The sequence below is a fragment of the Panthera uncia genome, chromosome C2 (genome assembly GCF_023721935.1).
Source record: "Panthera uncia isolate 11264 chromosome C2, Puncia_PCG_1.0, whole genome shotgun sequence".
Lineage (NCBI taxonomy): Eukaryota > Metazoa > Chordata > Mammalia > Carnivora > Felidae > Panthera > Panthera uncia.
The window spans coordinates 107,644,641-107,664,409 of record NC_064810.1 but is presented as its reverse complement, the minus strand read 5'-3'; the positions used below and the strand labels follow the sequence as shown (position 1 = coordinate 107,664,409).

The following is a 19,769-nucleotide window of genomic DNA, read 5'->3' as shown; positions in this document are numbered from 1 at the left end:
TTTTTTTTTTTTTTTTTTTTTTTTTTGGGACAGAGAGAGACAGAGCATGAACTGGGGAGGGGCAGAGAGAGGGAGACACAGAATCGGAAACAGGCTCCAGGCTCCGAGCCATCAGCCCAGAGCCTGATGCGGGGCTCGAACTCACGGACCGCGAGATCGTGACCTGGCTGAAGTCGGACGCTTAACCGACTGCGCCACCCAGGCGCCCCTGGGATGGGCTTTTATTTTGCACTCCAGTCAGCTAGGGGTTTGTCAGAAATGCAGAATCTTGGAGCCCACCTCAGATTTACTAGTCACAATCTACATTAAAAAAATTGTTTATGTTTACTTATTTTTAAGAGAGAGAGAGAGAGAGAGAGAGACAGAGAGAGAGAGCAAGCAGGGGAGGGGCAGAGAGAGAGGGAGACACAGAATCTGAAGCAGGCTCCAGGCTCTGAGCTGTCAGCATAGAGCCCAACACAGGGCTCAAACCCATGAACTGTGAGATCATGACCTGAGCAGAAGTCGGACACTCAACCAAATGAGCCACCCAGGCACCCCCACAATCTACATTTTAACAAGACATCCATTTGACTTATTTGCACATTAAAATATGAGAAACTCATATGTGGAGTTTAACACAACAGATGAACATAGGGGAAGGGAAAGAGAAGTAAGATAAAAACAGAGAGAGAGAAACAGTAAGAAACTCTTAAATACAGAGAACAAACTGAAGGTTGCTGGAGGGCAGGTGGTAGGAGGATGGGTTCAGTGGGTGACAGGCATTAAGGAGGGCACTTTTCAGGATGAGCACTGGGTGTCATATGTAAGAGATGAATGATTGAGTTCTACTGCTGAATCCAAGGCTACCCTGTATGTTAACTAACTTGAATTTACATTAAAAGAATGAGAAGCTCTAATTTAAAGAACCCCAAATAATCTAGTTTGATTTCTGGTTTCCACAGTTTTTTATGAAAATTATTTAAAGAAACAATAATATTAAAAAGTTATAGAAACCATTGTTGCCACTTCACTCTGTCAGCAGACACAACTTGGATTTTAAAACTATTTTTAGATAGTTAAAACATTTCACTTAAAATGAGAATAAAACTTTTTTAATGCTCAGATGACTTTAAAGTTAGTTCTTGTTTGTGTATACATCCTTCTGCTAAATGATTTGTGTAGCTCATTCAAATGTAATCACTTCTCCCTGCTTGGTCTCTCATTTGAGAAGAATTGTTTCAGAATCTGTTTTTCTATATTCTACTGTCTTAATGGAGGACCTTTCACCTTTCAGATGCTATGATGCTAGGATTATAAGAGGGATTAAGTGATATAGTTACAACATATCTTTGTTTCTGATTGATTATAATAAACAAATGAGTTTCTAGAGCTTTAAGACAACACATTAAAAGAAAATGGAATTTATTGAGGAACTTTGTATTAAAAGAGAAAATTAGAGTTAACACCCACAAGCCACCGAATTATTTTATAAGTCCAATTTTATTTATTCATAGATGGCAAAACTCTCAGGTTCTGAAAATCATTATTTCATTTGAAGAACAGTCACACCATATTAAAACTTTGTAACTGAAGAGCTCCAACATTTCTTTTTTTTTTTTAATTTTTTTAATGTTTATTTATTTTTGAGAGAGAGACACAGCATGAGCAGGGGAAGGGCAGAGAGAGAGGAAGACACAGAATCCGAAGCAGGCTCCGGGCTCTGTGCTGTCAGCACAGAGCCTGACGTGGGGCCTGAACTCACAAACCATGAGATCATGACCTGAGTTGAAGTCAGATGCTTAACTGACTGAGCCACCCAGGTGCCCCAGAGCTCTGACATTTCTAATTTTTATCTGAATATTTTAACAGTGGACTTCTTAGGATTCTACCTATTAGGGATCCGAAAAGGAGCGGTAATGTGGTTAACACTGAATTTCAGTCTTACTAGCACTTTCAACTCTGATAAATTTTATTGGATCACATTTAAACTCCCGAAGGCATTCTACTACCACCTTCTTTACACCTTAACGTTGATCTGATGCTTTCACTCCTGCCAGGATTTCAAACAAAATACACTGGGAATTTGTTTACTAACTTAAACTCTAATAAAAAATTAAGCAGCATGTATTGTCAAAATAAAGTAGGGCTCACTAAATATATTTTAAATCAAACCTGCGGGGTTTTTTTTAAGCTTAAGAATAAAGAAGACACACCATTCAATGTAGAACCATTAAACATGAACTAATAGATTTGGACTAAAAATGTGAAAGTACAACCACAGAAAATCAGAAGAGATAGTGTTTTTATAGACGTATTGCAGTGTCTACTGCAGTTTAATGTATCACTTTAAGGTACATAAGTTAACATTGTTTTCAGAGCAAAGAAGGTATTTGGAAGAAAAGGATAAAATGAAAGTGCTTTCTAAGTCATCATCTACTCCCATGAAATATCTGTGGTGAAGAATAGGTTAAGAGTAAAAACCTGTCTTTGGTCATGGAAGTGTTTTCATAAGCATTTCCTCCCTAAATATATTTTAGTTACATGTTAACCTTAAAGTTCAGAGGCAAATTTGCTAAAAGGCAAGGCCTATCAATAACATCAGCCTATAATCCAAGGATTTCTTACTGTTGTTTGAAAATTTATGATAGTATTTCATTTAGTTTCTGAATTTTCAGAGACTAATTTCAATTAGTCTCTGAAAATATAAATTTTATCTTTCCTGAGTGTTCCCTTATTTTATCACTAATCATTTTTTCACAACCATCATTTTAGATCAGTTTTTTTTTAACTACTTGCTCCTCAGAGATGTTAAAATATTAATACTTAAGCAAATCCTTATAGTTGAAAGGTATTGATTGGTATTTGATCTGGACTGATCCAAGTTTTGTGCTTTCTATATATCATTTTATTTATGATTTATAGAGGCTAGTGGATAAGCTGTGTTTCATTTTTCTCATAGGACAGTATATTATGTGTAAACAGTGTCTGATCCTTTCATAAGATTCTAGGGTAATTGATTATACTCTCCAGACTATAATCAAGACTTTTTAATGAGGGTTATAAGTTGTGATACTTTAGATGATAATTCCCAATGTTTTTGGCAAAATACATAAGAAAATGGAGTGATTTAAAGTAACGTTGAGTGGGAAAAAAACAAGTCCCAGAAAATTAGGTACAGTATGACACCATCTTTAGAAAGCTCAAAATAAGCAAAACTAAATAATATATTATGTTAGAAATGCACTCATTTGTGATAAAATGATAAAACAAAAAATGATGATTCAGGATAGCTGTAACTCCTAAGAGGTAAGCATGGGGATGGAATAAAGGAGTAACACACCAAGGTATTTGCAAGTTACTGGGATGCAAACACACATACACACAGGCACACACACACACACACATACAGACACTTCATCATGATATTACTTAACAATTTTTAAGTACAAGAAAACCAAGAGGTTTAGATTATTCGGGAACAAATTGATGATGAAACTGTAGGGACTTTCTTCTTAGCTGGGGTACCATTTTCTTCTAAAAATACTGAGCATTGTGTCCCTGTGGCCTGTCAATAGTATACTTTTCACTGTTATTTTTAATTTGTGGCAAATATTTAGTGATTTTTTTTGAAATACTTAATTACTAAATAATAGGAATAATTATTTTAATATATTTTGTATATTTTGTTTTATTATATAACTTACTTTTTAAACAGTGATATTAGAATAAGACTAGTAGTTTTAATTATCACTGAGAATAAAGGAAATCTCAGATTATTCTATCCATATTCATATTTGGTGTTATATGGTCATACTTTGATCAATGAATGCATTATTCCTTACACATATTGCTGGATTTATGTTTTTGTTTTGACAAGTGGAATTTGATTTCCATTAAATCTTGTAGAAAAGGCTCTTCTTTCCAGTAAATCAGTAGTGTGGAAAGCACGGGCAGCTTTAATTAGCAGATATGAAAGTTTGGAATAAAGAACAATCTCATACCAACATTAGACTATAGTTTCAATAAAGTAAAAAGTATCCCTCATCATTCTAGGCAGGCTAGAACCTAGGATAAAATGGAATAAAATTAAGGTGCAAATTCTTTTGGTTTATAAAACATTATAAAGCCATTCTTCTATCCTTAAAGGGATGGAACATTTAGCAGAGTTTGCAAAGGCTCCCTTCAGTATATTCTGAAATAGATCTTTTTTCCCTACTGGGTATTAGAGGGAATAGTTCTAGCAAGAAGAATAGGCAAACTGTCTAGTTTAGTTGCAGCAGGACTGCCCTCCTCACCACTAGCTGTATAAATATTTGCCTTTATGTCAAAAAGAAAACTGACCTTGAGCACTTTTTGTGGGGGAGAGGGAAAAGGAAAACTTCCAGGTTAACTAATTTGAAACAAGTTCTGAGAGTCTAGTCTGAATTTAGACAGATTACTTGAGGTTAAACTATAAAGCTCTACCCTTCTCAAAGAGCCTGTTTAGCTCTGTCAATGCCAAAACATACAGATTTTGAATAAAATGTATAACTTAAAATTTTAAATCCCTCAAAAGAACACCTTGAAATAAAATTTAATATTATGGAAATTAATCAAAGCAAGTGAAATTGAATGAAATAAGCAACTGATCTTTTTTTTTTCCCCATGCCTATCATATTTGGCCTCACTTTTTATTTCACAGAAAGAACAACCTTTACTGTACCTGACGAGGGGTTCTTTCTGATTTACTCCTACACCATTCCCAGTCTGAAAGGTCTGGTTTCTGACTCTCCTCATGAGAAAGTCTTCTTTCTGGCCCTTCCAAAAAGGTGGTTTCTTCATAGTTTGTATCACCTCCTGTTTCTTCAGAAATCAGTGGATCAACACCCTTTCCACTGTGGCAATCCTGTTTAGCCTCCATAATATCAGTATTTGTGCATTTGTTGATCCCTTTTAGTACAGAACTGTCCCGAGAGGGTGTGGTGCTGATTTCCACTTTTATGGCATTAAAGATATTATGAGTGTCTCTCTGAGAGTCTTTTGTAGTTTTGCATTCAGAATTCATGAGATTGTGATAGGATGTAGAATTTTCATCATCATCATAGTAATCTTCACGTGCTATTTTATAAATCCCATAACTCCTTTGGAATGACAGATTGAATTCAAAGCCTCTCCTCTTGGCTAAGTAAAAACAAAAACAAAGTTCCATGGTTAAGAAGGTAGGTATAAACAATTGGATATACATAGGGAATAAAATCAGGAAAGTGCATTCAAATTGATTATTATGATTTTAAAAACTATCTTCATTACCTGTCAATTATGTATGAAAGTAATTACATCTTATAAATTCAAGGTATCTAATTACTCTGGGCCTAACTTTTCTCACTTGTACAGTGAGAGGCTGGTTTAAAGTACATACAATTCCAAGAACCCTAGAGTCTTTAAAGCAGTTTAATGAACAAAAATTTAACCATAAATTTGAAAACTCTCACATATATGCAGTTTTAGTTTTAGCTTTTTTAATCTATCAGTTATCCATACATTACTTTATATGGGGATAAAAGATATTTCTAAATTTTATTTTGCTAGAAATTATTAAGAGGGCCTTAATATTACATGAGTTATTCATCTGACAACATCAGCAACAGATATGACTGCATTAAATATTTTCATGTATTCCAATCCTGACATTTATATGTTTATATATGCATACATTAAAAATTAGAAAATGCTGCAACACAGTTTTTAAACTTTTTAAATGAACATATATTTCTGATACAAATACATTTGGAATGAATTATTAAAAATAGTGAATAGATTCATATTTTTGTGATCTAAAGCACTTTGCAACGTGTCTCTAAACCTGGTTAATTACAAAATGAATTTAGTAGGAATGCATAAAAGTTTATGGCTTAAACCAAGAGAAATGTAAGAGTATGTTAATATAGTACTACTGGTTGGTGGATATGGTATGAAGTCTTAGTAGAAAAGTGAGAATGTGGCAGAAAGTGATACAATTTTTATGTGTGAATGTCATTAAATACTAGATCATTACTTTATGTATTAAGAATGAAGTTACATCAGGATAGTAGACAAAATGCAATTTAATGTTTTGGTATTCATCTTTCAAAACATGGCTCATTTCAAAGTATTTCTTCTACTTGGATAATTCTGTATCATATACCAGACATTTAGCTATCCTTGGTGGAAAGGTCTACGAAGTTATAAATTTTCTGTGGGAACAACAAATAAAATTTGATTCGTTTTACAATAAATCCTAGTGCCATTCATATGCTGATTCTATTACCAAAATTTTTCCCATAACTGAAGATTTACAAGGCTATTCTGCTGACTGAAAATAGAATTTATAGGTATCATTCATTATTTGAGACAAAACATTCATTGTTTGAGCCAGGACACAAACAAGAATTTCTATCCAAAGAAAATACAAAGTAGAAACATATATTAATATTTTATATCCTGTCTTATGTATAGTTCTACTTACTTTTTCTAGTCATATAGTTCAGTGAAATTAAATTAGGATTTTTAACTTAGTTCAACAGTGTGAAAGTGGAGGAACTAAAAGGATATTTTAATTATTGATGGGTTTCCATTTTCTCTCAAAAAAGATACAAAGTGACAAATTGTGAACTCCAGGACAGTAAGCAAACAAAAACTCATAAATCCCATTTTATCATATAACACAATAAAACTGGTGTCTGTGGCTATATATCTGATTAGCTGTATATTATAATTATGAAATATGTAGAGAAAAAATGAGTAATGTTTTTGAAGGAGTGTGCAGACTGTCAATGGAGAATCTGCCTCCAGGTCATGAAGAGGCAGTCTGAGGTAGGCTATGAGAAGGAAGAGTGATTGTGATTTACACCATGGAGAAACAGAGAACTCCAGGGCTAATTTATGCCCACAGGTCATGTCATTTAACACAGCAACAACACTGCATAATAAAAGGCTTATGAGTTCTATTTTACAGTTGAAAAAACTGAGGCTGGTAGAGGAGACCTACCTGAGACCTACCTACCTGGTAAAGAGATTTGAATTTAAAGTCAGCTGATTCCAGAATTTGAATTACTAACCTTTATGTGAAATTGCTTTACTGCTAATTAGACCCATGAGAGAACCTAAGGTAAATTCTGACTGAGGTAATGAATGGAGATAATAGGTTATAACAATATAACAGTGGACAACAGTTTAATAACAGAAACTTAAAGATCATCAGAATACAGTCAGGATCTTTTGAAGTTTATGCTCTCTATACTTACAAAAAAATGTGTGTGTGTGTGTGTGTGTGTGTGTGTGTGTGTATAATGTTGTATTTGTTCTGGAAAGCTAAGCCCTGGATGAAACATGAATTAGCTTTAGTCTTTTTCCTTTAGTCACACCTTGCTAATTGCAGTTTCAAACATTATTAGTTAATTATACCAGCTTATAAAAATAAATAATTCTCCAGAGTAATATGGCACTTAGCAGATATTTTGATTTTGCTTACAATAAAAGTTGAAAATCTGATTTTATAGAAAATATTTTAACTGTTTATTTAATTAAAAAAGAAAACATCATCTCATGCAAAGAAAATGAGTCTGAAAGCCATATCCAGTCCATATGTCTGCCATTTGAGACCTCTTTGTTAAAATCATCTTTGTTTTTTTTAACACTTTTGTTTTGAGACACTAGTAATACAGGTTAATGTTGGAAACAAGAGAGAATTGTTAATCTGCAAATTATTTCCCATTACTGACATTCATTTTTTGATTGTATGTCTCTCCACTTGCATTCATGAAGGCTGAGATAGAGAATGATGTTTACATCTGCAAAATGAACTTATAGTCAATATGAGTTAGGAAGCATCCTTGCTTTTTGAGTTCACTGATGAAGAATGTAAAAAGGAAAATCTTAGTTTGTTAAGGAGAAAAAGCCTAAATGTAAAACTGGAGCCATACTCCCAAAGAATCAAGGCACTTGATTAGGCACTCGCCTACCTGAGGAAGAGTATCTTTGGGGTTTGAAAATTCTGTTCTTGGGTCATCCTAGCAACAGGAAAGTATATGATGGGTTCTCAGACAATGAAATTACATCATTCTTGTTCTCAGAGTTTCCCTACAGCAGAATCTGGGATCATAAAGAGAATGGAGCCATTTGGACTACAAGCATTTGAAACTAATGTTTCTCACAGTGTTTGATTTTTGAAGTCATGCCTCTTTTTATAAGCCTACAATATTTCAGGGAATTTTTCCCTGAAAATTTAAATACAAAGAAAAACGATGGTAATTTTAGAGGAAATATATTATTTTGATCTTGAAAAGTGTGGTTTTAATTTCCAGCATAAGAAATTAATGTGATTGTTGATTCTTCCAGCCTGCCATAGTCTCTTGTAATCTTGTGCAGTACAAGAGACAATACTTCCTAGACCATTTGCAGTGATAGGTCTGTTGCATTGCTTTGTTTTCAGCTCTGATATGGGTGTCCTTTACTTCTTAAAGATGATGGCCCTACATCACTTTACTAAGACTTTTCATTTTCTCTGGCATTCAACTTTTATTATCTCTCGCATAACCTTAAATACTATAAAACAATGCTGGCTCATTAATTTAGTGGCAAAAGGTTAACATTTGATAGAATGCTAGAACTTCCAGTCTTATAAATGAATTTTATATATGTTCTTGGTGGCTCAGAGTATTTATTATTAATTTTCTGTGTCACTGTTGCTGTGGATAGTAATCTCCGGAAGCACAGAATTGTTATAGAAGTTCCATGGTTATTTTGTTTTAAAGACATAGATAAATTTGGCATCTACTAACAATAAAACTTTATGGCATCCTTAAAAGTAAAGAAATCCTCTCATCATTTGAAAAATACCTAGACATAATAAATTTTAAATGTCATCAATACAGGGAAAATGACCAGTTCATGATTAATTAATGTTTATAAAATAACACTGTTGTAGAATTGATTGTAGAATATATTTTAATATTCTCCAGGTTTTTTTTACCTCTGAAATAGTCTGAAATGAACTATTTTTACTTACTTTTTTTTCCATTAAAGTTTTTTCTACTTGCTTACTCTGAGCAAAGGACAATTAATGGAACAGTTAATTCAGCATACACTAACACATTTTTAGATTTATTAAATGGTAGAACATCCTATTTTTTGTCTGGAATGTACCCTTTTCTTCCTGGTAGAGTCAAAATGTGAAGGTCATTCCTCAACTTTTCCTGTCTCAGTATGGGAACAATTATACTCTAGTGAGTGTTATAGTTGACCCCACTGCCATTCTAGGTATACTCTTTAGAACACTGTTTTTTGTTGTTATTGTTATTTGTTTGTTTAGTGTAACTAGCATGGCTCTATTCATACATGACCATACACGGACAAACTCTGCCACCCTTGTCCCTTCTTGACCTGAGAGTTTTTTGTGTTTTCTGAAAACAGAGGCATATACTTCAAATTTGTGGGGTTTTTTTTAAGATTTTATTTTTAAGTAATCTCTACACCCCATGTGGGGCTCAATCTCAAAACTGATTTCAAGAGTCACATGCTCTCCTGACTGAACCAGACAGGAGCCCCTTAAATTTTGTTTTCAGACACGCTACTCTGAAAACTTCTTAAAACCCCATAAGAATGAATAGAAGAAGCAAAATAATAAAAATACTTTTCTTTCCTGTTCCATTACATAATAATGGACTATAATATAATGTGTTTTTAAACTCTTCAAAGAGTTAATCTCTTTTCAGATACAGGTTTCTCATATGTAGACTTGGGAAGGGAATTTATTTTCTACTCTGGTCTAAGAACTACAGTGGATATAACATCTAAGGGCCTTTTAGACTTCATGCTGTGTTGAATGAATTCTGTCTGTTCCTTTCTTCCCTAAAATAATTACTCAATGTACAAACACGTCACAGAGTTGTTTTAAACCTGGCTCCTTTAAAACTTATCCCAACACTGTGCTAAGAATTGTTTCACATTATAATTTCCTCTCTTTATTTACATTTATGCTTGGATTCGTCATTCCCTACTCAGGCAACTTCTCAATAGACCACTTTTCTGTGTTTGTATGCTTATTGCCCCCAACCCCACACTGTCAAGGACTTACTTTTTTCCCCATCGGATGCCACTGTATATGCGTTCTGCTTACAGTTGATGATGCAGCCACAGGGCAGATGGGTCCAGCGTTTGGACAAGACAAACACTGGGGTTACAGTGGTGGCCAGCAGGGTTAGCAGAAAGCTGAGTGTCTCGAAGGGAGGGCTCTGAAACCCTACCACGTGCTGGACCATCATGTGGATCTGCAAAGGCAAAGAGCTTCAGACCTATCCCAGTATACAATTTTCCACTTTGCCAGGCCTTTCCCCCAAGCATGCTGCCTGCCCCAGCACCCTTCTCCAGGCTCCTTTCCTGCCTGAGAGTCAGAAGCTCAGTTTTGGTGATGGACCACTGGGATCTCTTGGGATGAATGAGGCCCCCTGATTTAGACCACAGGGCTTTGGGTGGTTTCCACTCCTGGGTGCCTGGTCTGTGCCCCTGCCACCTCAGGTCTCCTCCAGAGAAGCACAATTTACAATAGTGGGGACACTACTGGGAAAACAGGCAGGCATCCTGAAAACCTGCATCTGGTACTCCAGATGGCCTTTGTCACATCCCTGGACCCTCACTTCACCCCACTCCCCAGCCTGCTTGTCACAGCAGGACGCCACCTTCCTGGGTCAAAACTGGGTTCTTCCTGAAGGCTTGAACAAAAAAGCCTGTTTGCCTCCTCCATAAGAAGCTCTTAAAAACTAAGAATAAACTGAGGGTTGATGGGGGATGGGAGGGAGGGGAAAGTGGGTGATGGGCATTGAGGAGGGCACCTGTTGGGATGAGCACTGGGTGTTGTATGGAAACCAATTTGACAATAAATTTCATATTAAAAAAAAAAAAAAGCCTATTTGGTCTGCTCTCTTCCCTCTCTACTTCTGATTGCAACTCTCCAATCTGTCTCCCTGCTGAGGATGGGCGGTGTCCTTACTAGGCAGAAATGGATTGGAGAGAAAGGGATGACAGAGGGTTGGCTGGAAAGAAAACCCTTTTACTACCTCCCTTCTTTTCTGAATATTCCCAGATATTGCTACAGGAGAAGAGAACAACACCCTTGGTCACGTTAGATCTAGGAAAACTGTCCCCCGCGCCCAAAAGTGCTCCCTGTCCCCCTCCCCAATTTTGAAAGGAGAAGCACTTAGTAGCAAAGGCTTCGAAGTCTACAAGCTCTACCGGTGAGCTGCCTTCCCCCAAGTGCGAGTCTAAACCCAGCAGATACATTTGGAAGCGGACTTAACTGTGCGTCTCTTGGGGACTCTCTCAACCGGGGACGCTATTCCCAACACGCACTCATACTGTCTGGTACACACACCCGCGCACGTGAGAAACTGCACTTTTACCATCATGGGCAGCCAAAGGATGACTTTCGTCAGCGCTAGGATCAAAGAGAAGCGCTTCTGCGCTACGCTCACGGTGAAGCTCCTGGTGCCATAGAGAGTCCCCCGGTTCTCACGCCTGCGGGCTCCAACCACAGCGGTAGCCTCGTGTCCCGGCCCCTGCCCCAGCTGTGCCCTCGCTGGTGGACCCGGTCCAAACACGGTGTCGGAGCTGGGGGAGCATCCCCCAGAACAGCGCAGCGCAGGGCCGGGAGCATCATCTGGAGACAAGGAAAGCACTCCCCCCCGACTTGGAGGGGTCCCAGGAGTGGAAGCTCCGCGGGAAATCTCCTGGTAGTTGGCGTGGAGCCTCGGCGGCTCCTCCGAACACAGCAACTGGTGAGTGAGCGGGACAGAGAGGCCGGCGAGGAGTCCGAAGGCCGAAGTGTACACAGCGAAGAGGAGCAGCACGTAGGAACTGGAGCAGTCCGCCAGACAGCCCCACGGCGTGCGCACGAAGGTGCCCCAGCCGCACAGCGGGAGCGCCGAGAGCAGCAGACTGGCTGCCCACACGGTCAGCACCACGCCGAGCACCTGGCCGGATCTTCTGGAGGCTGCCTGGCTCCCCACAGCCCTGTGCATCGAGTAAAAGTTGTAGGAGACTAGGAGAGTCGCCTTTAAGTTGCTCGAGAGGCCCTGGCATAAATATAGTAAGGCAGAGGTGGTGCACAGAGCCTGGAAGTAATCAGGGACCTGGTTTGGCCACTGCAAAAACATGAAGATGGTCACCGACAGGATACTCATGAGATCATCCCCAGACCAGGAAGCCACAAGCATGGACACAACGGTTCTGTTGTGCGTTTTCAGCAGGGAAACTAGTGAATAAATGCTGCCTGCCAGGGCTGCAAGAGTCATTAAGCATGTCAGGCAAAACAGATAGATATTCAGAGTTCCTGGCAGATTTAAAAGGTCCGTCGAATTATGATTTTCTTTCCACAGGGTAGAGTCATTTGTTGATAAGTTACTGGAAAATCCAGACATTGTCTTTGGTCAATATTTAATTTCCCTTTCAGTGAGTCTGTAAATATTCTCAAAATAAAGCATGATTGTTAGTTGCAAATCAGATCTCATTTTCTCCTACCAAATTTCCCTCTAGAAGTTCCCCGTCAGTCCAGCAGAAAATGATCAGGCATGTCTCCTTTAGATCTGACTTAACCCATATTTAAAAATTGAGTTCCATTTAAAAGCATCAGTAAAAAACTTTTCAACATTCCAATTAAAAACAAACCCCAAACTTCCTCCTGAAACCATCAAGTTTCTGGCATAAATGCAAAAAGCTTCTCAGGTAGATTGAAAAACAATGATGTCTGGCTCCTTTTGTGTCCTTCTTAGGGAGCAAAGCAGCTTGTAGCTTGAGGTAATCAAACTCTATTCACTTTTTAAGAGCAGTAAAGCGATGCATTTGGTTCCAGAGCTGCATTCAAAGGCAGAGAGATTATCAGGTAGGTGTCAGCTTTGCAGGTTCTGAGAAAGACACAAGCAAAACAGAGCGGGGGAGGGGGGACAGTGGGGGGTGGGGGAAGGAGAGGGAGGGAGAGAGAGACAGAGAGAAGGAAAATTAAGAGAGAGACAGACACTGAGCACAGCTCCCCGTCGAACCGCTGTGTTCTTCAATCAGCCTGTGATCCTCAGAGCTGCAGGAAGGAGGAGTCAATTCCAAGCAGGAGAGAAGCAGGAACAAAAGGGAGGGGAGTTCAGTGTGTGAGCAAAATGATGTACATCTTCTTAGCCTGCCTCATTCAAAGCAAGAAACGGTGTCCTTGCTAAGCCTTCAGTTTTGGTTCTGACATATAAAACTAGCCAAAATACTCGCTCAGGCTTGATATGAATGACAAATATCATCTTTGAGAGGTCTAAGCTACTCCACTAAAGGATTGCTTCTATTCTTATCTAGACCTCTCTGATACATAATGCTTTAGAGAAAGAATAGTCTCAATGCCATTTTAAAAGAATAGGATGTACCAGCTTTTGTTTTTTAAATATATATTGTGCTTAATAATAAGAATGTCATTATGGTCTTCATTACACTAAACAAAATTTTGCAGAATCTTTGGGCTTCAGGCGTGTAACTATTTTCTGTCAGTGTCATCCAGTAAGCAAGCTGCCATTTGAATAAATAACGTTCTCTAGTTGTTAAAGTCAGATGATATTATATAGGGTCTAAAAGGAGATTACCCCCACAAAAACATTCTTAACGGGTGTATTGAGGGTGTCACATATAATAATTGCACTTCTGAATTCATTTAAAAAATCGTCAGCTTTGCAAGATGAGTGGCTCAGCAAAGTAACTGGCAACAGTAGTTCTGTTACCAGAGCCGAGTACTTAAGCCTGACAACTGAAACGACCAGACCCACAAATCAAAGGCACAAACAAGGCCTTATTGGGGCTACAGCTTCAGCTGAAGGGTGACACATCACCAGCAGAGAATAGTTAAGGCTGGCCTCCCAACATGGCAGAGGCCCTGCTTATATAAAGTTCCCGTTCCAGTTCCCACCAGTCCAGTATGCTAAGAGGAAAAGGGGAAAGAAGAAGGGCCTGGTCCTGTTCAGTTGGAGGAGACTCACCTTGATTGGTTGATATTGGCAGGCAACTCAGGCAGTCAGTCCATTGGTGCTTTTTGGAGCCCGGGTCCTCTGTTTTAAGTCTGGCTTGTATATGGCGCTGCATCCCAGTTGCTCTTGTAAAAGAAGCAGTTTAACAATAACAGCTAATAGAAAGTGTCCCAAGTGAATAATGTTTTTCACTTAAGGCTTGTTCCCATGGTCTCTAACTGTCTCACTTCTGGTCAGGCATTTCCCAGGATGCTTGAGGGTAGCATTCCTCCTCAACTCAGCCTCATGAGCTGAGGGTGCCTTTCCTCACAGTGCTGGGGTCTGAATGAAAGCAGGGAAGAGAAAGTAGAAAGTTATATGGTAATGAACTAAGTGAATGGAAATGGTAATAGAACTCTGATCATTCCTTTCATTTTCGTGATAACTGAAGCTATGTTTTGAACATGAATCTGCTCATGTGGAAAGTGATTGTGATAGTCATTGCCATTCATACCCTTCAGTAAACACAGTAGGCACTTTGCTTATGACATGTTGTTTTATTTCCCCTTTACTCAGCAAATGGAAACAAAACCCACCTGTTACAGCTATAGCTCAGCACTCCATTTCTCCCTACTGATAGTAATAGACCTTGCAGCACAGCGTGGGTAAAGAAGAGTCTGAGGATAAATTCATTTTCAAATAGTGTTGCTTCAGAAAGCACAACATGATAAACACGACTTTCTTTTTAAAATCATTTTCAAAGTTCTGCGGTATGCTTTTCTGTCTCTTTTCTCAGACCTATTCTTTCCTCCTCTAAGCAAAAATATTATTTTTCAATATGGAATTTAATCCTGGATTTTCAATTCAGTTGGATGGTAAGTATCACATTGTTAAAATACGAAGAGTAGAAATTGAGAGTAGCTGTGGCAATACCATTGGAGGCCTGGAGACATTTCCTCTATCATTAACATCATTTTTGGGTTTTCCATTCAATGTAAATTTAGAAAAGAGACACCTAAGCACCTTGTTGCCCTGGTCTTTAGGATATGACAGAAGAGGCAAAAAGGTTGGAACACTTCCATAGGTTGTGGTAGAATTGCAGCCATTAGGGAGCTAGAAGGGATATCTGTATTTGAACTTCAGACTCTGCTATTGCTGGCTGTGTAATCTTGGGCAAAATTGTTATACTTTCTCCTGTTTCTGTGTCTGTTTCCAAATCTGTAAAATAAGGGGGCTTGTCTGGAGTATTTTTAGGCCCTTTCAAGTTCTAAAATGAGATGATACAATTTTAAAATCAGGTTAACTTTATCATAATTCTCTGCCTACTTCACAATAATCAATATTGTCATAATAGAAAAGGGAAAGCCTGTAAGACCTGATGCTTGGGTTCTCCATGCTTGCTCTGGCCCTGCTATGATGGGATGGAGGCCCTTATCAGTATGAAGATTCTATAAGATTCAAGCAGCCTGGAATGTTGCACCTACTGAAGGGTCCTGGCTGCCCTGGAGATCTGAGTGAACCTACATAAGCTTTGTATGGATGGGAAGTAAAATTTATTTTGTAAGTCACTCATTTTTGGTGTTGAGTTTTACTGGGTGGTAACCTAGCTCATCCTAATGCGGTTAGGTATACCATTGCCCCCACACAGTCAGTAAGTGGTAGAGCCAGTTTTAAAAATCATAATCTGGCTCTGCATTCTGAATCACAACCGACATACATTTTCCAGTTATTTCCTCTTAGCACCTCATGCTTGGGAACACTTCCAATGGATGTTGATTATCATAAATTTGTTTCTCAGAAAGAATGTTTGAAATGTTTTCTTTTTCACAATGTTTTATATTTCAAAAACATTTTTCAAAATGTTAATTTATAAACAACCTTTTACCAAGGTGTATGTTTTATAATACATATATTATATATATGGATATGTTACATATCTGTACACATATATTTTATATATGAGTTTCTTGAAAGTAGTAATTAGCCATAATCTGAGCCATAATCTCATTTTCTTTACAATATACTCTTGATCTTAAAAAAAAAAATAAATCACTCTAAATGCTTTTCAAATAACCAGTATAACTTTTAGTAGACTAGGAAGAAAGATTTCCAAGAGACCTCTTTGTGCCTTAAAAAAATTTACTCAGTTCCTGTGAGTGAGCCTCGTTCCTCTGTCTCACAATGAAACCTTATGTCTTCAATTATTTAAAATCCAGTCTTCAAATCATTTAATAATATAAATTTATATTGATTTACATAGAAATTATGATTATACCAGACCAGCTGAAGTGAAGCAGTAGTCCACTGCTGCTTTGGTTACTTTAAAACGTTTACTGAATATAGCATTACAGCCTAGGAAACAACCTGCAGAGAATTACATGGCAGTAATTTCATTAGGTTTTTAGTTTATGAAGTCCTTGATGTAATGATACCTTTGCAAAGCACTGAAGGCAATTCATTTCTGTAAAAGTCTGTATTATTTATATCTGAAAATCCTGAAAGAGTAGAAAACAGCATAAAAAATTCTTGTTGAATAAGGCAAAGTAACATCCTTTGCTATATAGGGCTTTAGCAATAAAAAAGTAACCACAGGACCAAATGGAAACATTTAGCCTTGTTTTATGATAATTAAAAAAAAGCGTCATAAATAAAGTTAATCGTGAAGGTATAATATTTTTTTTTTTGTTTCTAGAAATATAGTGTTATGCAGGCAAAACATTTTAGAGGACTGGCCCAGCTTAAAACTCTTACTAACTTATTAGCAAAACTCAAATGAAAGACCTCATAAATTATCCAGTATATGTACAATACATATAATATACAAATAAAATCTAAATTATATAAATGTAATAAACATATAAATTTATTATATATATATAATTATATAAAAAGTATATAAAATACATGCATATTCTGCTTTAGCTGATGGTTTTCCAAAAAAGTGACAAGCAATTTGGCATCATAGGAGAGCCCAAATGCTGTGATTTATTTTCTTCTTTTTCAATATCTTATCAGAAACCTACAATGTTTAATATAGTCTAATAATTATGAATAAGGGCATAATTTAACATGGCTTGAAGTCAAAGACTAAGTTCATGAATTTAATCTTTAGCAACATGCTAAATATCCTCTCAAGCCAAAAATGCCCCTCTATATTTTGGGGGGTTGTTTCAAAGGTCTCTCAAATGGGAGATTCCATTACTTTTTAAAACCTATTCCCTGGATGAGACAAAATTTGGAAGTAGGTACATATACAGTTAATATATGTAATACATTAATGTAGATTAGCTACGGAAAGAAATAAGATTTGTCATTATGGGTCACTGCTTACTCAGTTTTTACTCATTTCGGGCAAGGACCTTGACTAGGATAGTTACGTAAGGTCCACCTAGCTATATGATAAAGGTGGTATCTGGAGGAGAGTTTTTATGTAAAACTGTGTGAAGCTATTGAATGGACTGAAAATAACAGTGCACTCTGTAGATAAAAATATAAATAATATTTGACTACTCTAAACACAACGGTAAACTATAAACTTTCGTTCATTTATTCCACATCTATTTGAATGTCTGAAGATCAGTCAGACAGTGTGCATTAGTGGTAAACAGAACATTATGTTTTCTGTCCTTGTGAAGCTTATGATCCAGTCATTTTTCATACTATCTTCTCTCTTAAAGTCCCCTCTGATTAACCTTTCATCCAGGGGATTCAATACAATAAATATTTGATGCTTAGGATTAGAATATCCTTCTGCACAACAAATTGAACAAGCCTTACATTAGAAATGAGGTAATGCAGGGGGACCCCTGTAGCTTATTTTCCCAAGGTCCATTTAAACTACAAGTAGTTTCAATTTTAGTATTTCAAGGATAGAACAATATCCTGAGCTAAGTACTATCACTATAAGTGATATACAAAGGAATTCTGATACTAATTTTTAGTTTCTTTTCAGTAGGGACCTGATGAAAATTCGTAAGTAGCTATGAGATTAGTTCTTGGTTCTAGTCTGGTCCAGATTTCTTTTCATCTTGCATAGTCCATGTTATGCTAGTCCTCAATTATTATGTGACCGCCCCTTCCCCTCCCTGCCACCATCATTCCTGTCCCACATCCGCGTGTGCTGGGACATTGCTTCCTTAAGTAAAGCCTTTCTTAGTGTTTTCAGAAACTTTACATCTATAAATGCTAAAGGTTTGCTTTAAGTACCCAAACTTCATCGACCACGTTCTCAAAGATGGTTTCTCTTTCCAGTCCTTTGTGAGATAAATGCCACTCATTTCCCTAGGAATGGCTTCTCTGTGTTCAGTGCTCTGGCCTTGCTTTCTTACCTGAGCAGTCTGCCCTATAGGAGCATCATCATCTTGCCTTGAGGTGATATCTGGGCATGGTAATAGGAAATATGTTTTATCTCCTGTCTTTTGGCAGGAAGTGTACTTTCCTTATTGAGGTCCCTTACTTCATTAAGTAAAGGGAATGACTTAGAAATATTTCTTGGTTTATTTTAGAGGTTGGCAAACTATGGTCTGTCTTTATAAGTATACTTTTAAGGGAACATAGCAACACCCACTCATTTAAGTCTTTTTATGGTTAGTTTCAAGCTACAACAACAGAGTTGAACCCTGAGTAATTGTGGCAGAGACTGTGCAATCAACAAAGCCAAAAATACTTATTATCTGGCCTTTAAAAAAAAATTGTTGAGCCTTGGGTTATCTAAAAGAGGAGCATGTTAATGCAAAGTGATCTCAAATTGATAAAATGTTTGGGTCATTTGTGAGAGTCAGCACATCCACATCTTATGTATTCTAACATATATAAGAATATGTATTATATAATTAACTTTTATATTAATATGTAAATACATTTATATGTAATTAATAATAAGGTCAATAACATCAATAACAATGTCTAACATTTATTTAGTTCTTATAATGTGCTGGACAGTCTTCAAAGTTATTTACATGTATTAACTAATTTCACAATTCTATGATGTAAATATTAGCTTTAGCCCCATTTTCCAGGCAAAGGAACTGAGGCACAAGAATAAATAACCCATCTAAAGTCACACTGCTGTTAAGTGAAGGGATTCGTTTTTGAACCCATGTAATCCAGAGGCAGAACCCTGGTTTATAGAAGAAGCAGATTGTATGTGCTTTATTTTTCTGCCCTATTCTCTAGATTTCTTGCCTTTGCAAACATCCTGTGAGCTTCAATAAATCAGAGGGATTGCTGGGAAGAGAATGTCCTGAGGCAACACACATTTCTAAGGTCCTAACTCAGTAAATAGAATGATGCAGATGGCCACCCATTGTTTCTTTTCATTTAGTATCATTGAACTCCAAGGGTTTTAAAGAAATTATCTCAGTAGCTCTTACTTCCCCAAGGAGTAGCGAAGCTTTATCCAAACTCTACAGCTGACAAGTTAGAGCATGCAAGCAAAATCACATGCTCAACATGATACTATGATTTCAGTGACTTCTTTTCCTCATTTGTTACTTATTCACAAGGGCAAAGGTGTCTGGATTTTGTTCTGAGAAATACCCCAGGTTTTGGGGTGTGTTTGAATGGCAATTTCATTTATTTATGAAGAACTTATAAAATCTTGAATGAAAGAAAGACATGGTAATGGCTTAGAACTAATAGTCCTATAATGGTGAAAGTGATACCAATTCTCTGGTCACTGTGGTAGAGAAGGTGGAATCCAAAAACCTAGATGTGATTTCTCTCTCTTCCTTCCTTCCTTCCTTCCTTCCTTCCTTCCTCTTTCTTTCTTTCTTTCTTTCTTTCTTTCTTTCTTTCTTTCTTTCT

The 19,769-nt window shown here is 37.1% G+C and overlaps 1 protein-coding gene and 1 long non-coding RNA gene across 2 annotated transcripts in view; one reads left to right on the top strand and one right to left on the bottom strand.

The window, feature by feature from the left end:
• GPR149 (G protein-coupled receptor 149) overlaps positions 1-12,535 on the bottom strand; it is a 63,693-nt gene extending 51,158 nt beyond the window's left edge. The window contains exons 1-3 of the mRNA XM_049628683.1: positions 11,397-12,535; positions 10,076-10,268; positions 4,685-5,142 (exon numbers count right to left, since the gene is read on the bottom strand). Coding sequence (XP_049484640.1) covers positions 4,685-5,142; positions 10,076-10,268; positions 11,397-12,413 — 1,668 coding nt within the window. The 5' untranslated portion in view covers positions 12,414-12,535. The remainder of the gene's footprint in view (positions 1-4,684; positions 5,143-10,075; positions 10,269-11,396) is intronic.
• LOC125921236 (uncharacterized) overlaps positions 1-19,769 on the top strand; it is a 120,625-nt gene that overhangs the window by 64,780 nt on the left and 36,076 nt on the right. The window lies entirely within an intron of this gene.